Here is a 16751-nt window from a genome sequence, read left to right as displayed (position 1 = left end):
GGGTGGCACAACTCTGGGGTGTGTCCTACACTGTCTCCCAGAGCTCTCCCCAGCAGGGAACCTGTCTCAGGTTCTGCCTCTAGGGGAACCCAAAAAGGACATCATAATTGATTAACCACATCTGCTGTGGCTGAGGGAGAGGGCGGTGATGGCTGAAGTGGTGGCTTGGCACAGTGTTGTGGGATCTTTGAGGACAGATATGTCTCATTTATAGCAACCACGGTGCCTGACCCATCCCGGGAACCACGGCATGACCACCTGCCTCAAGAATGGACTTTTTCTTTACCAGCGAATCTAATCAGAGGACTAGTGTTCTCAGGTGCTCGGTCTGGGTGAGCTGTAGGTGGTGGGAATTGCTCAGAGCCTGAACACAGACTGGATGCAAGAACTAAGGGCAGGCCAGGGAAGAACTGAGAATAGGAAGGATGACCAGAAGTCTCCTCCTATCATGGGCCCAGGTGAGATGACTCCTAGGAGCTGGCCCTGGAAGTCTCTCTAGCACATGACCAGTCCATCTGTCTTGGCGGTGGGTTTGTCCAGAGGGCAGGAGGGCATGGATACAAAGGTTGGGGAAGGCCAGAAGTTTCAAGAGGCCAGTGCCAGGGAGCGTGGCCATGTGAAGGAGGAGAGGCTGAGGACTGGAGGGACTCTGGGTTAGTGGATCAAGAAAAAGTGTCTTCCACATTGGGCATCTGTGTGACGCCTAAGACTCAGAGTTAGTGCCCTGAAGCTCTGAAAGTCAGCCTTACCCCGTACAACAACTGTTTAAAAAATTGAAAAAGTGATCAAACTTTAACTAGAGAAATGAACGAAGCTGATCTGGATAGGACTAAGGTAAACCAGAATACAAAGTAAAGGATGATATGGTCCATATTTTAAAACTTCAACTTCTGTGTGAGACCAAAGGAAGAGATGCTTGTTTGGTGCAAAATTTATATTCTGGTACCACAATATCTAATTTAACTTGTATAGTCAGTTTATTTGAACACCATAATTACATGGAATCATGAATAGGGAGTGAGCTCTTGTTGGTTTGTATAGATCGGTGTGATGCCCTGCTATACCCCACAATAAAATTGGACAGAAAATAAAAAAGCATTTGCAAAGCTCCCTGGAGGGACTGGCTAGAAAAGAGGAAATATTAAACTTCCCCACCTGGGGAATTCCTGATATTCTCAAAAGCACTGGGGACAATCAATTTAATAAGCTCAGCCCTCAGTCTTGGGACTTGCCCCTATGAAACATTCCTGCAAAGGATAAACTAAGCCTACTTATAATTATGCCTAAGAGTCACCTCCAGAGAACCTCTTTTGTTGCTCAGATGTGGCTTCTCTAAACCAGTTTGGCAGGTGAACTCACTGCCCTCCCCACTACGTGGGACATGACTCCCAGAGGTGCAAGCCCCCTGGCAACATGGGACAGGTCTCCCTGGGATGAGCCAGCACCCAGAATCATGCAATTGAGAAAGCCTTCTTGACTAACAGGGGAAAGAGAGAAATGAAACAAAATAAAGTTTCAGTGGCTGAGAGATTTCAAACAGTCAAGAGGTTATCCTGGAGGTTATTCTCCTGTATTATATAGGTATTCCTTTTTAGTTGATGGTGTATTGGAGTGGCTAGTGAGACGTATCTGATACTATTGAACGGTATTCCAGTAGCCTTGATTCTTGACGATGATTGTATAGCTATATAGCTTTTACAATGTGCCCATGTGATTGTGAAACCTTGTGGCTGACACTCCCTTTATCCAGGGTATGGACAGATGAGTAAAAAAATAAGGACAAATAAATAAACAAATAAAAAGGGGTGGATAAAAAGTAAAAATGGAAAAAAATGTGTAGATTACAATATTATTGGTCAATGAGAGGGAGGGGTAAGGGGTATGGCATGTATGAGTATTTTGTGTTTTTTGCATTATTTTTCTGGAATAATGCAAATGTTCTGAAAATAATTACGATGATGAATACACAACTATGTGATACATTATGAGCCATGGATTGTATACTTTGGATGGGCTGTGTGTGTGTGAAGATATCTCAAGAAATATTTATGTATTTTAAAAAATGTCTTCCAGGGTCAGACAGCCAGACCTTTAGGGCCTAGGAGATGTGTCTCAGGGGGATGACAGATTCACCCTAGGGGAGTGAGTGGGCCTAAGGCTCCTGCCTCCTCACCGCCACTCCTCCCAAACCCTGAGGCAGGCCAGCGAGAAGGTGCCTAGGCCTGGGAAGGTGGGATGTGAGTAGGTCAGATGGTTGCGCCTAGGGGCCAAAAGCTGATCAATCCAGCCAAGGTGGGGCTCTGCAGTCTCCATCAGGACCTAACTTCCGAGCCTCCATGCAGTTGGGTAGTGTGTTGGATCTGCTCTGGTTCCCAGTAGTCTCCTGACAGTCCTTTCCTTGGTCTTGGCCAGACAGCTGGAGGACTGGAGCATCCTCAGTGGCCTGACTGTGCACTCATCCAGAGCTCTCGTGCTAAGCCCATCTCGTGGGGCCTCAGGCCTGCTCCCGACCTCCTTGCCCCTCTCATATCCAAGAAGAGATGGAGTATTGCAGAGCATACTTGCTCAGTTGAACTGGAGGCTGTTTAAAAAGCCCACAGTTCAAGGGGACTACCCGGGGGCATGGTTTGGAGGGGCCGCATGAGAGTTGCAGAACTGCTGAGAGAGAAAAACCCATGCCAAGGAAGGAGGCAAGAGAGGCAAGGCAGCCACCTGCATCTGTTTATTGTTCTCTTTTCTCCAAACTCAGCAGAGCAGAGAAGAGTATGAGGCCACCTGGGGGGCAGCTGGCCCCTATCCGTGGGACCAGCCAGATTGAGTCAGTCAGAGTCCACGAGACATCCATCGGAGGGGAAGACTCAAAATCCCGGGCCTCCCTTCTTCTGCACCCTCCATGCCCAAAGCCCCCATTAGGAGTCACGATGTGGCAAGCATGAGTGTGCAGGTCTCAAAAGAAGAGGGGCAGCCGCGGGGTCATGCGGCCTTCAGAAGCTCCATGGGAGCCTGGGCGGGCCTCCTGAGGCTGCTGGGCACCACCCCTTGCCCTGGAGAGAAGTTGGGATGCTCGGCCTGTTGAGATGGGTCAGATACAAACAGGACCTTCCCAGGCCATCTCTCCCTGAGCTGTCCTCCTTCCCACAGTCTCCATCCCATGCTTCCCTCACCCGCTGTCCCTGGTATGAATAAGATCCATCTCTTCCAGAGGAACTGACCCAGCAAATGAGGCCTGGCATCCCAGCACCTCTCTGGGGATGCTCTCCTGCCCAGAGCATCAGCACATTGCTGGGCTTCTGACTAGCCCCATGAAAGGGAGATGCGAGAAGCCTGCAGGGCTGGGTGGGCCTTGAGCACAGGGAGGAAGGTCTCTCCCAGTTCAGGCTCCCGGGTTGAGGTCTGCCTGCAGCCTTGGGCCTGCATCTGCCTGTGTGCCATCCAGGACATGGGTGCGAATCCTGGAGAGACTTCCGGTACAGGCTTGGTGTGGGCAGCGCCTGCAGACCTGGTGGGGGAAGAGGGAGAAGGAGAGAAGGTCCCGGAGGAAGGCTGGCTGCCCAAGGAACAGGAAGCCTTTTCTCTACCTGTTCTCCAGCTTGGACCACTGGGGAGGGCTAACTGGCTCTAGGTGGGTTGTGGGGCTCTAGAGCTGTCTGGACAGGCCCCGGGGATGGAGATTTGGACCCTAGTTCCCCATCCCTGCTAAAATCTTTTAGAGAGAAAGCCATCCCAGAGCCAGGGGTGGAGGTAAGACCCAGTGAGAGACCTACCGTAATTAGGAGTATGCCAGGCTCTGAAGTCCCCGGGCCGGGGAGTGGAACTTGTCAGAATCCTCAAAAGGCGGGTCTGCATAACCAAGGAGAGAGCAGACATGAGTACACAGCCTTAAGTGCCTGCCCTTCTCTGGACAAGGCTTTCGGGAGCCTTGGGAGCAATCAGCGTTATACAGATAGGTGAGGGGCGCCCCTTGGACCTCTTAAGAGGTACAGTCCCAAGACCACAGCTGCCTCCCTTGTTCCCTTAGCCTCCTCAGGTGACAGAGGGCCAGTCTCAGGATGAGGAAGGAGATGGCCAAGTCCCAGGACAAAAAAGGAAAGAGGAGTGCAGCAGCACCATCATTTTGCCTCCTTAGCCATAAGAAATTAATCTCTCCCCCTCACATACCACCCTACCCAAGCCTTATTATTCTGAAAAGGGAAGATGGTAGGGTCATCCCCTCTTTGCTTCTCTGTCCCTGCCTCATATGCTCCCATGCTTCCCTTTGTTGGCAAGAGAAAAATCAGAGCCCCTCTGCTCTCCCCACTGCTCATATTTTAAGCTCCAGACACACTTAGGTTAAGAAAAATTATCCAAAACTTGGAAATCAGGCAAAAAATGATTGCATGCCCTTTCAGAGTCATCCTGTAGCATCATCTACCAAGCCCTTCCTGAGTCATCTTATGCTGGGAAAGGGAGCTTTGTTTGACATGCTACACACAACTGGTTAGGACCCAGGCTTTGTTAAAGTGATATGAGAAGAGATTTGATAAATGGCAAAAGCTTCCTAATTGGTAGAAAAGGGGATCCCAATGCTTATAGTTTTATCGCCCAACAGAACCAGTTTTGCATCTAATTTAGCAATCTTATTTCAGCAGTCTTTCTTTCACTGACTTCAGTCTCATATTTTCCTTTAAGCTGCTCTGTCATTCTGCTGGTCCCTCATTAATGAGTAAATAAATCTTGCACGAACATTTGTATGCATTATGTTTCTAACTTTTAGTGAGTAGGCTCTACCTCCCCACATCCTCCACCCCTTCATGCTGAGGGCTCCTCTGTCCAGGGCACTCCTCCCCCAATAGAAGACTCCAAGTCACGCTTCAAACCCTGCTTGAGCAAGGCCTTCTCTGGCGACGCCCTATTCTCTAGGTGAATCACCAAGCAGCCCCCACACCCCCCAGCACAAAAGTCTGTTGAGTCACTGCCATGGGCTTGCCTATGAGTCCTGAGGAGGTGATAAGCTCCTGCCGGGAGGGGTTCCCAGTCCATCCTTGAGAGGGTGCTGAGAAATATCCAGACTGCCCTGGATTGCTCTGCTTGCACTCAGCACAGCCCCTTCTTCTGTGTTCTCTGGCTGCTTCGATCTTAAGTGCCTTACGCAGGGACCTTGGGGCACGGAGGCACCACTGGGCACAGCCCACAGCCCCCTCCCCTGCCTCGGCACAGGGCCTTCCCACCTGTCCCTGCCTTGGTCTGGAGATGATTCTGGGGCCCAGGACACTGGTCTCATTCTTGTGACTGGCGGCCCGGCCTGACCAGCCCCCACATCAGGCCACAGCCGCCACTTGGGAAGTCTCTCCCTCTGCCCCCAATGGCTTTACCTGACACTAATCTCAAGAAACTCTTGAAAAACACATTTGATGTGCAAGTAAATTTGCATTTTCTTGTTTCCTAGAAGATAACACAATGTACCCTAGCTCATTAAAGGCTCTGACAAATTCAATTTAAAAACCCATTTACATTATTTGAAAACTTATTCCTTTCTTAATGAATATCCACTACTGCCCTATAGGACCTGCACAATCCCTGTTCTAGCAAACTGCACAGCCCTCTGCCTGGGGGCTTAAGGGCTGTCTCTCGGACTCATTTATTCATTCACTAATTCAGCCACTATTTATTATGCACCTGTTGTGAGCCAGGCAATGAGGTACATGCTAAACTTGGGACCAAGTGCTAGGGGAGCCCCTAGAAACACCCCCTTCCCAGTCAGACATGGAAAAACCTGAAAGCCTCTCAGTGAAGACACCCTCTTCCAACCGTGCCCCCCATATCCCGTCGCCTTCTTTCCCATAGCCACCCTCTCCCTTTGTCTACCTGACTCCTAGTGAATTTCCAATGAATGCTTGGATGGGAAAAGTTCTTCTGACTAAAGGGTTCTGCTGCATGTATGTAAAGTGAGAGAGCAACCATCTGACTAATGGGGTGAGGGGGCGTTACTTGGTCTCAATTCCCTATCTGTAAAATTGAGGAGGGGAAGGTCGGTCTCCTTCCATCCAGCGAGTACCCCACTATACACACCAGTGTTTGCTACCCTTTAAGTGCATACGGGGAGGCACAGGTCAAAGTCATGTGGCACACAGGCTACTTCCAGCTTGGAGTGCTAGGTCTTTGCTCTAGGCTCTAATTGGATGGGGGCAGGGCATTGAGACTGGTTTCCAGATCTTCTTCTACTGTGATCTGAGTCTTCCTCCCCTTGGCCATGTGGCCAGTTGATAGCCACCACAATGGTGTTCTCCCCAAGTTGTGGAGCCCAGGGAAATGGCATCCAGATGGACTCTCCCTGCACTCAACTCACCAGGGAGAACTGGTCAACCAGCATGTGGTACTGGTGAAGTATGGATGGAGGGGCCCCCGAAGCCTGGCTTCCTCAGGCCACTATGGTGGGGCCATATGGATGACTCACCTGGAAGCCCCTCTCCATGGGCTCTGGGGCAGGCCTGGGGCGGGGAGCTGGGTGGGCGCAGCACAGGGGCAAAGGCGCTCCTCTGTTTGACCGCGGAGATCATGTTGACAGGCGAGAAGGAGAAGACGCTGGTGGTGGGGGCAGCGGCCGGGAGGGACATGGAGGAGGCGGCGGCCAGCGGGGGGCTAGAGGGCATGACTCCGGGGCGGGGCAGAGAGGGGCAGGTACAGCAGGGAAGGCGGTGGGAGACACAACAGGGAAACAGCACCAGAGTGAGCAGCTCGGCTGGGGCCCCAGCATGGGCAGTGGGTCCCCATGGGCTGTAAACCTGGCACTGGCTCAGACCTCACTGGGGGTGGTGAGGCTCCTATGGAAGCCAGGATAGGGCAGGGTCTTGAGGCAGGGTGGGGGCCCCAGGGATCCTGGGAAGTCTTCCTGGGCCAGTCCTTGCATCCTTGGGGATTCTGGGCACCCTTTTTCAGGGCTGGAGGTGACAGAGCCAGGCCAGATAAAACAAAAGCAAAAGCAAAGCACCCAACTAACCAAACACTTGGTGGCATCCCAAAGACCAGGCAGAGGTTAGTAAGAGAAGACAGACTGAGTTAGGGTCCCCACAGAAGACTAACGGGATTTAGAGGTGCTAAGAATGTTTAGGGGTCCTGGGGTGCCAAAGTTAGAATCAAGGGTCAGGGCTCAGAGAAGAACTGGGGCAAGTGGTTAGAGATGCAGTTTGGGATATATACAGGCTCCAGCTCTAAGGTCTCTCTGGCCAGGACCACAGCCCACACAAGAAGCATCCTAAATTCCTCTCTATATACGCCCGCCTTGTCATTCTCTTCCACCCTTGCACTTCCTCCCCTGCTACCATGTCCCCTTCCAGCTTAATGCAGGTCCTTGTCATTTCCAGCCTGGGTCTTGGAGGTTTCCTGTATCTCCCTCTTCCAACTGGTCAGTTCTAAAGAAAAAGACAGAATCTACCTCCTCAAATGTTCCTGTTATACAGGTCCCTAGCCCCTCAGGGCTATGGACCCTTCTCCTGGGAGTTATCAGGAGACCTCCTAAACACAAACTTTGCCTGCCCCCCATCCTGCAGCCTCCTTTCCAGGTGCCCAGGGCATCTCTGGATCCCAGCCTCATCTGAACCCAATTCCCTGCCACTCTTTTCTAAATATCAATAAGGCTATGATGTGATTGTTGTTCAAGTATCCAGCAATGGGGGGGTAGAAGTGAGGTGGGAGATGTGGAAAAGTTCCTGGGGTGGAACCAACAGCCTGATGTCTTTGGTGTCCCCTACCTCTGATGTAATGATGCCTAAGCCTGTTCCAAAAGTCCTCAGCCCAGTGGAGCACCATCTCCTTGAGACAATGCTCATGCTAGCCGACGACCCACAGAGACCCCTGAAGGGCTTGAGACCAAATTCAGGAAATAAACTAACTCCCGAAGGTCTGGGGCTCTTAGCACATTTTGTAGCTGCAGTAACGCTGGGAGTTGTGGGTCAATACAGGGCTCTGGTGGTCAAGGCTGAAGAATGGTCATGGGGGTGCGAGCACACAGCCCCAGACCCTCTGGCTGATACAGTTCTGGATGTCATCTCAGGTACATCCTGGAAAACTCAATGGAAATGGTATGTCCTAAAGTTTTTCAACAAAAGACCCTGAACTCAGGGACCTGTGCGCACTGGTCAAGACAACATGACAAGATGGGACCAATCCTTAGGCAAGTCCGAGGTCCCCCCAGCCTAGGAAGGCACCAGGTCTAGCTAATACTGGCATCTGTGCTTTCAACCAGAACTCTAGAAGGATGGGTTGGCTTTTGCACATTGGGGCTGTGTGAGGAGGCTAGCGGGATGGTGTTCCAAACCCCACTACGGTGTCTCAGGGGAAAGCTCAGATTCCTTTGGCCTTGGGGAAGGCCCACGGCGCAAGAGGCACCCAGAGAGAGGTTGAGATGTACATCCCTGAGCTGAAGGGAAATGGGGAGCAGTAGCACCTGGCCTGAGCAGAGGGCCAGCAGAGGCCTTGGAAGAGGGAGGGTCACGCAAGGCCCATTACTTTGCATGGACACTGGCCTACAGAGCCTCAGGTCCTAGAATTTGAGCCCAGGTCAGGAGGAGAGAGCCAGGCTTAAACCCTCAGCCAGAAAGAGCAGCACCCAAGATGCAGGCCACTGACAAGGAAGGCTAAGTAGATGGCGTCAGTGATGGCAAACACAGGACATATGAGCAGTGAGAGGACAACCAGCTCCTTTGTAGGCAGCCTTGGTCATTTTTATGTGCTTCCAACCAGAACTCTAGAAGGATGGGTTGGCTTTTGCACATTTGGCTGTGTGTTCCTCCACTGCTGGCTGTGTGAGGAGACTAGCAGGATGGTCTCCCAGGACTTGGCCTCTCTAATGATTGATCTAGAAGCTCCTTGCAGGTGAGCCAGGGCAAAATTACACCCCTCAAGCCCAGTGCTTTGCACATAGTAGGTGCTTTATAAATGTCTGTGGAATAGCTAAGCTAAAAAGAGCTGTAAACATGCTATTCTGAGACTTGGTGTTGGAAGGAGGGTCTTGACAGTGTTAAAATGGCAAAAGTATACAAGCCCTTGTTGTCCATCCACCCAGTTCTGGACTGCTCCATCCCAAGAGGCCATATGAAGCCCATACTCTTACACTTTTCTTGAATTTTGTATGGGCCTTTTATGTACATTGGCGCATTCAGCCCTGAGAATAACCCTACACTGGGGATGGTATGTTGGTTCCAAAAGAAAAATAACTTGCAGAATGCCACACAGTTCTTGATTTGGACAACAAAACTCTGAAATCATCTTTGTCTGACCACAGAGGATTATCTGGCTCTGGCCCACTGCAAGTCCCTGCCTCTCCCGCCAGGGTTTCCCCTGGGCGTGGGGCCAGGCGTAAGCCAGCTTCTCTTGAATCCTGAGTTCCCACGCACTTCCGGCAGGGGGCGCCGTCCTCCTCCCGAAGCCCCCGCAGTAGAAGCAAAGGGAGCAGGCGTTTGGGCAGGTTCCTGCCGGACGTCCCTCCCATTACAGTCAGTTTCAAAAAGAGCCGAGGGCTAGAAGTGATGTGCACAACTGGGATCTTCAAAGAAGGTTAAAGATGCGAATACTGCTCTGGCCCCCGGGTCCGGGTCCGAAGTGTGCGGCCGAAGGGTGGGGTTGCACGCTGGGGTGGGCTGGGCTGGGCATGTGCCTGAGGGCAAGGCTAGGGTCGCTCCCCACGGGGTAGGCGCCCGAAGCCTACTGGGCTGGGCTGGGGGGCAAAGCTGTGTCCCATTCCGCTCCCCCTGGCCCCGGCCCACTCCTCTCCCACCCTCTGCGCGCGGGCAGGGGACACTCACTGGCGAAGGGCGAGGTGGCCGTGGAGCCATTGAGGAAGCTAGGAGACCCGGGCACGCCGAGGCCGGCCACGCCTGGCGCCCCGTAGCCGCCAAGGCCTGCGCCGAGGCCGCCGCTGTAGCCGCTCTGCTGCGAGCCGGGGCTGGGCGCGAACCCGCGGGGCGACGCGCTGCTGCAGCTGCGCGCGTAGCCTGCGAGAGGGGGGCTGTCAGGGGGTGGGCCGCGCGGGGCGGGGGGGGGGGGGCCAGGAGCCATTGGGGTGCCCGGGGACTGCGGGGCGGGGGGGCAGCGGGACGCACCCGGCTCGGGCCCCGGCGTGGCGTCCCCGACGGCGATGGCCAGCGGGCTGCTGAAGGCGTTGAGGCCCACGACGGCGGGGTGCGGGTGGCTTGGGGCGAGGGGCCCGAGGGGCGCGGGCGCGCGCGGGGCACTGTACAGCGCCTCGGCCACGTCGGCAGCTCGCTTCAGGAGGAGCTCCTGCGAAGACAGGGGCAGGGCAGGGCCGGGGCAGCCGCAGGCGCCGGGGCCAGGAGGCTCAAGGAGGCGGGCGGGGGCGCTGTACCTGGTTACTGCCGGGCACTCCGTACAGGGCCTCCGCCAGGTCGGCCGCCCGCTTCAGCAGCACTTCCTGCGGGCAGGGGAGGAGACAGCGAGCCGGACCCGGGGGGCCCCTCCTCACCTCCTCCATCACAGGACACCCTCACTCCCGCCCCGCTGCGCCCCTCTGAGTACCTTGGGCAGCCTCTCGGGGTCTCCGGGGTGTCTGGGAATGACTTTCTGTAGCCTCTGGAATCCGTAATCAATGGTGGGCTCGTTCAGGGCTGGAGGGAAGCGCGAGGTTGCAGGACGCCCCCTGCCAGCGCCAGGCGCAGGACACTGGGCGCAAAATGCACACGCACCCCAGCACCTAGTCTGGGAGTGTGGGGGCAGAACCCCCTTACTAGAGCCCAGACCAAATCCCCTGGAAAATTGCCTCAGGACACCCGGGTCAGTGAGGTGCCGAGAAGCTGCCTCAGTTCCATCCTTTATTCATTCACTCAACAATTTAATGAGCCAGGCCTGTGCCTGGGGCTTGGAACTAACACACATGTATTATATGACCCCATCTGTGGTTAGAAAGGAAGAGGAACTGTATACATATATTATTTCTATATTCCTAGGGGCAAGATTGGGAGGAGTTTTCTGTTTGGATTTTGGTGTTATAGGAGTATTTGGATTATTATAAATAAGAAAAAACCCAACAGTCTCCATTTATCTATGATGGCTTAGGCAGACTCAGCCTCTTTCAGCAGTTAGAGGTTTGCTTGCATCCCAAGGAAGGGACCAGCCCACATCCAGGGTTTTCCTGGGCGGGCAGAGCTTCCTGACAGCTCCCTTCTTGCCTGCGATTCCTCCTCCTCCTTCTCCTTGGCAGCCGCTCTCCAACCTAACTCACCAGCCTCATAGTTCTACTTTCTGTTCTTCCAACTCTACATTTAGTGACTTTCCATTCGTTTTCCCCAAAGCTTAAGACACTCTTGGATCTTTGCACTTGCCCTTCTTGCCCCATCTGACTAACTCCATTTTCTCTCCCCAGTTCCGTTTTAGCCCACACTTTCTCCAGGCTGATTTCTCTGATGAGTGCCCCATGGTGACCGTGCCCCACGCCAAACTGTGCTCCCTGCTCGGCCTCTCTCCAGTAGACCGGAGCTGCTGCGGAATGACGGAGTGTCCACCGCCCTGTGAAGGGCTTGGGGACTATCTGTTGGGGGGTGGGGGTGAGAGTGGGTGACGGGATGGGGAAGGGCAGGAGGTAGAGCTGGGGAGTGACCACTTGGAGCCAGGGATGATTGGGGTTCTATGCTGCATCTCCAGACAGTGCCTTTCACAAATATCTGTGTTAATGACTCACCCTGGCATTGTGCAAGGGGTGTGTGTGTGGGGGGGTGTGTGTTCTTGTGTGCAGCACAGAGTGATGCCTCAGGGTGACCTGGAGGACCCAAGAGACTCAGGGAGGATCAGGAAAGCAGTGAGCCTCTTTGGGCCATCTTTGAAATAAACATCTCCGTGGAGATATTCTAGACCTTGGTTGGGGAAAGGGGATGCCCTGGTGAGAAGGCCTCAGCAGAAAGATTGTTCAGGCAGGGCCCAGGAGGGGACTGAGGAGCCAGAGGGAAGGAAAACGTAGACTCTCAAGGAGAGAAAATCCCGCGCCAGCGGAGTCTTAGGGTTCCTGCTGGAGCAGGCCACTGGGTGTAGGTGGGTGCTGCAGGTGCCTCAGGGGCGCGGCCACACGCTGGATTCTGGTTGGGCCCCCACCTCGCTGGGCACAGCCATACAAGGTGGAGTGGGGCTACCCTCTCCCTGCCCTGGTCCTCCCCTCACCCACCTGACTCCTCACCTGTGTAGACAAAGCGGCCGGGAGCTCCCTTGCAAAACTGCTTGGACTTGTAGGAGAGGGTCACCTCCACCACCCCTGGGATGTGCCGCGGGGGCGTCTGCACCCGGATGGCGTGGGGCGTGATGAGCTGCAACGGGAGAGGGGGAGGCCTGCGGTCCCGTTCCCGCGAGGGGAGGGCCCAGCCCAGAGGCCCCGTAGGAGACTGGTGGGGGGGTGGCCCACCTCGCTCCACACGAGCACGTTCCCGAATACGACCTGCAACCCATCGAAGAAGTTGTCACCGATGACAATGACGGTGGCGCCGCCCGTGGTCCAGCCCTCCCCGGGGCTGATGGCCTTGATGCAGGGGGTGGCAGCTGGGAGGCAGGAGAGGAGCCAGGTCAGGGGTCTGCGCCCGGGTCGGTGGGGGAGGCGGGGGGAGGGGCGAGTGGCTGGGCCCGGGGTCCTGACCTTCCGAGGGGTCCAGACGGCGCGCCCGGCGGCCATGCTTGGAGTTGTTGTGCACAAACATGTTGTCGGACACGGCCAGCACGTGTCCGTCCACGCTCACCGTTGTGGACACCACCACCTGCCGGGAGAGCCGAGGCCAGCCTGGCTGAAGCCCTCCGGGGTGTTGTGGGGAACCAGCACTTGGAGATGGTATGTGAATGCTGGAATTCCAGGTCCCTGGGGAGGGCTTCAGCCCTTCAAGGGCTGGTGACCCTGGGGCAGTGGCAGGGGTCAGAGGAACTGACTCTCAGAAGCTAGAAAAAATAGGAACTCTGAAAAAAAACACTGGCAAAAAGTGGCTACTATTTTTGCACACACAAGTGCCCCAGGCTATATCCCTGGCGCTCCAAGGCAGGAATGGGATTTTAGGCAAGTGGGAGTGAGGGTCTGGATGGTGGAGGGGGCGAGGGAGGCCAGCATCAGCCTGAGAACACCACCACCCCCTGTTCTGGGGAGGAGTCAGGGGTTGCCTTCTCCCGCCTCTGCACTGGGAGAGGTGTACAGGTTGGGGAAGTGCTAAGGGCAGCTGCTCTCGGCTTCACGCTATGCAAATTACCTGGGTCGTTAATCATGTAAAAATGTCACAATTAGCATCTTCTTAAGTGGGACTCTAATGAAGCCTCCTTCGGCAACCAGCACCAGTTCGAAAGAGCTGCCCCGCCCCCAGCAGGCAGCAGACCCTGCAGGTCCCAGGCCACAGCCTGCCCTCCTACCCCTCCCCTCCTCCGTCAGGATCGGGCAGGTTTGCTGGGGGAGCCCTCACCCCAGGCCCACCTGGAAGCGGCGCATGTCCCGGGGATTTCCAGCATTCTTTAGGCAGTTCTGGTTGCATTTGAGGAAGAACTTGAGGAAGAACCTGAAACAGTGTGGTTGTGGGCTCAAGGGTCTGCGGGTTCTGGAAACAGATGACGATCCAGCTGCTCCCTGCCATGTCCCATCCGAGGGTAGCCCCTCTCTGCCTACTCATGCCCAGGCACTGCCCCCCTCCCCCCCGCCCATATTCCCATCCCAAACTCATGTACACAGCTTGTCTGCTGTGCTTGGGGCAGGCCTGTCACACCCTGATGGCCTCACTATAAGGAACAGAACTGCCTCCCACCCACCCTCCACCAGGGCTACTGATCACATGGTGCTGATTTGCCCCACAAAGTGTACACTCATCACACAACGGGTATTTATCATCAAGAGTATATCCATTATATACACTGCATATACCCATGGCTCATAAATTATACCCAACGCACCGTACACCCATCACATATGCAATGCATATTCCCCATAAAAGCATGTACACACCGTTACCTAAAGTCGATGTTTCACATTAGGTGTAGATTTGTCATAATACATCTACAGTTTATCTACACCCATCACACACATAGTAGTACAGCCATCACACAGCACACTCCTCCCCAGGCTACATCTATCACCCACACATTGTATACTTATCCTAAAGAGTATGTCCATTATGCATATAAGATATGCCTTATACACTATTACTCACAGGACAGGCCCATCACACAGTGTACAGCCACCAGACCCAGAGTATACCCAGCACACAATCATGGACTCCACATACAGCACCTCCTCATCACACACCTATGTATCCTAATCACACGGTGTCTATACCCCTCAGGCACAGTGTGGGGCCATCACACAAGGCACCTGTGCAGAAAGAATATGGACCATAGAGCACATTCAGGAATGCATCATTACATGTTGTATAGTATCCCCCAAAAGTTCAGTCATCACCACACAAATACTGTACAGCCATCACCCTGACCACACGCCACAGGCCCCTCCCACACAGCAGACCCCATCAGATTCCATCACACAGCAGAACTTCCAGCACATATTCTCCACCTATTATATACACAGCAAAAATCTACGCAAAGCACAGATAACCAGCACACACATACTGTGTACCTGTCAGACATGCCATACAGATACACAATGAACATCTTTTTCATATACAATACTTGAACAAAGTACAGGATATGAGAGATGGTGACAAAGGGATGGGGCTGCTTTTTAGCTGCTTTTTGACGAGCACTTGGTCCCCAGTCCTTCCGGGCAATAGTTGGGATGATGGGGCCTTGGTGCTGCCGCCCCCAGGTCGGTAACTATGGACAGTGGTTTGGCTCTTACACTTTGGTAAACTCAGGAAACTATCAACATCTGCCTCGGGCCCTGCAGGACTCTGTGACCATGTGAGGAGACTCCCATACAAAGTTAGAGTGCAGTGGGCAGGTCAAGTCCATATCTGTGCTGCACTGGGCCATGGTATGAACGTACCCATTTTACCATCACTCTCTGGCTTTAGATCCCATAGCTGAATGCCAATTGATTTATCAGAGTTGCCTCTAAAATCTGCAAATGAGAAATTCACTTCCAGAGGAAAATTTATTATGGGCTCTGAAAACTCAGTCCCCAAAAAGGAGGTCCCCAAGCACTGGGAAGAGTTGAAACCACCCCTGGAAAACTGTCTCAAGGGGGCAGCCCCTCACTGGGAGCTGTAGCCATCGGGTTTTTGGAGGTGCACCTCCTCCAGGACCCTGCCTCTGTCTACACTGCTGACCCCTCAGCATCTCATATTCCCTCCCACAATGGATGTCCCTCTGGTTCCCTTTCTACAGAGACATTACATCAGCATGCAGTTCCACCCACAGTGGACAGCTCCCAGAAATACCTCACATGGTATAAACACTGTATTCTCCACTACAGAGCACCTGAAGTGCAGCTATCCATATGACCCCAAACAGTGCACCCCCATAGCACAACCATCCCAATACTCCTATGGGTTACCGTGAAGTGCAGATACCCCAGATGACCCCAAACAGTAGTCACCACAGTACTGATGTCCTATATATCCCTGCAGGTCACCCCAAGGTGCAGACACCTCAGATGCTCTCAAATAGTATATCCCACAGTGCAAACACTTCCCATACCCGCCATGGTTCAGACACAGCTGCACTCACAGTAATCACCCCACCCAGGTCCCACATTTATAGGACATAGACACCCTAATCACATGCACTCTGCAGAGGAGTTCTTTCGAATGTAATGTTCACGTGCTCAGTCCTTTACAAGGAATGCCCCCAAAGATGACACACACACTTCCCTTACACCCACATGTGCCCACTGCACCAAGCCCACTCCCAAACGTACAGAAGAAAGAGGAAGGCTGAAGTGTCTTTCAGTGCTGCCTCTGGGACTTCCTTTTCTTCTAACCTCTCATGGCCTCAGGCTGCAGTTCCCTGGTGGGGTTCCACTTGCACCCAGGGAGCCCCTCATTGGCCTGTTCCCTCCACCCGTGTGGAGAAGGGCTTCCCACTTTCCCCCTTTCTAATATGGGTTCCACCTGTCCTTTAGCATCAGCACTAATTCCCACTCTCTGTCAAGCCAGCCTTGTCTGGCCACTCTGCACATTGGTGGACAACCCCCCCCACCCCAAAGCACCTCCATCCTATGTGACCTACCCTAGGACATCTCCCTTTCTGAGCCTCGTTGCATCACCCACAGAGTGGTGATGAGTAAGAAGCAGGCAACACCAGGTGGGCACTCCGTGGGGTTGTTGAGGGTCCCTTCCCCTTTCCCCCGCCTCCTGGCCTCTAGGTCAGAGCAGCACACAGTAGGTGCCATTAACAGCAGTGCAGCTGAAATCTCCCCAAATGTGGTTGGTGGCCATGAGGCTGTAACCCAGCCAGCAGCCTGCCCCATCAGAGGCTGAGCCAGTGCGAAACTCTCCAGGGAGCTGCTGCTACAGCTGCCCAGCCCGCTAGCCTGAGCCATATTAAGAAAATTACCCTGGAATGGAAATGAAGCAAAAAAGATGACAGTGATGACAGTCACTGGAATAGTGGTTTTCCAAGTGGTGGTGCCCAGGCCAGTAGTGACAGCATCACCTGGGAACTTGCTAGAAAGACAGAAATTTCAGGTCCCACCTCAGGCCTGCTGACTCAGAAACTCTTGGGGTGATTTCCCAAGTCATCTGGGTGAGTCTGATGCCCACTAAAGTTTGAGAATCACTGCTCAAGATCTGTCTTCTCCAGGATAGCAGCCATCAGCCCCATGTGGCTACTGAGCACTTGAAATGCGGTTAGTCCCA

General features: G+C 53.8%; 1 protein-coding gene across 1 annotated transcript in view; it reads right to left on the bottom strand.

Moving 5' to 3' along the window:
* Positions 1 to 2707: 2707 nt before the first annotated feature.
* Positions 2708 to 16751, bottom strand: part of EBF4 (EBF family member 4) — a 61605-nt gene continuing 47561 nt past the window's right edge. Inside the window, exons 8-18 of the mRNA XM_077160217.1 lie at positions 13421 to 13502; positions 12608 to 12725; positions 12380 to 12513; positions 12158 to 12284; positions 10510 to 10598; positions 10340 to 10405; positions 10077 to 10254; positions 9780 to 9968; positions 6434 to 6631; positions 3765 to 3840; positions 2708 to 3499 (exon numbers count right to left, since the gene is read on the bottom strand). Of these exons, the coding sequence (XP_077016332.1) occupies positions 3770 to 3840; positions 6434 to 6631; positions 9780 to 9968; positions 10077 to 10254; positions 10340 to 10405; positions 10510 to 10598; positions 12158 to 12284; positions 12380 to 12513; positions 12608 to 12725; positions 13421 to 13502 (1252 nt within the window). The 3' untranslated portion in view covers positions 2708 to 3499; positions 3765 to 3769. The remainder of the gene's footprint in view (positions 3500 to 3764; positions 3841 to 6433; positions 6632 to 9779; positions 9969 to 10076; positions 10255 to 10339; positions 10406 to 10509; positions 10599 to 12157; positions 12285 to 12379; positions 12514 to 12607; positions 12726 to 13420; positions 13503 to 16751) is intronic.

This window comes from Tamandua tetradactyla, chromosome 1 (genome assembly GCF_023851605.1).
Source record: "Tamandua tetradactyla isolate mTamTet1 chromosome 1, mTamTet1.pri, whole genome shotgun sequence".
Classification (NCBI taxonomy): domain Eukaryota; kingdom Metazoa; phylum Chordata; class Mammalia; order Pilosa; family Myrmecophagidae; genus Tamandua; species Tamandua tetradactyla.
This window is presented reverse-complemented; position numbering and strand designations above follow the sequence as displayed.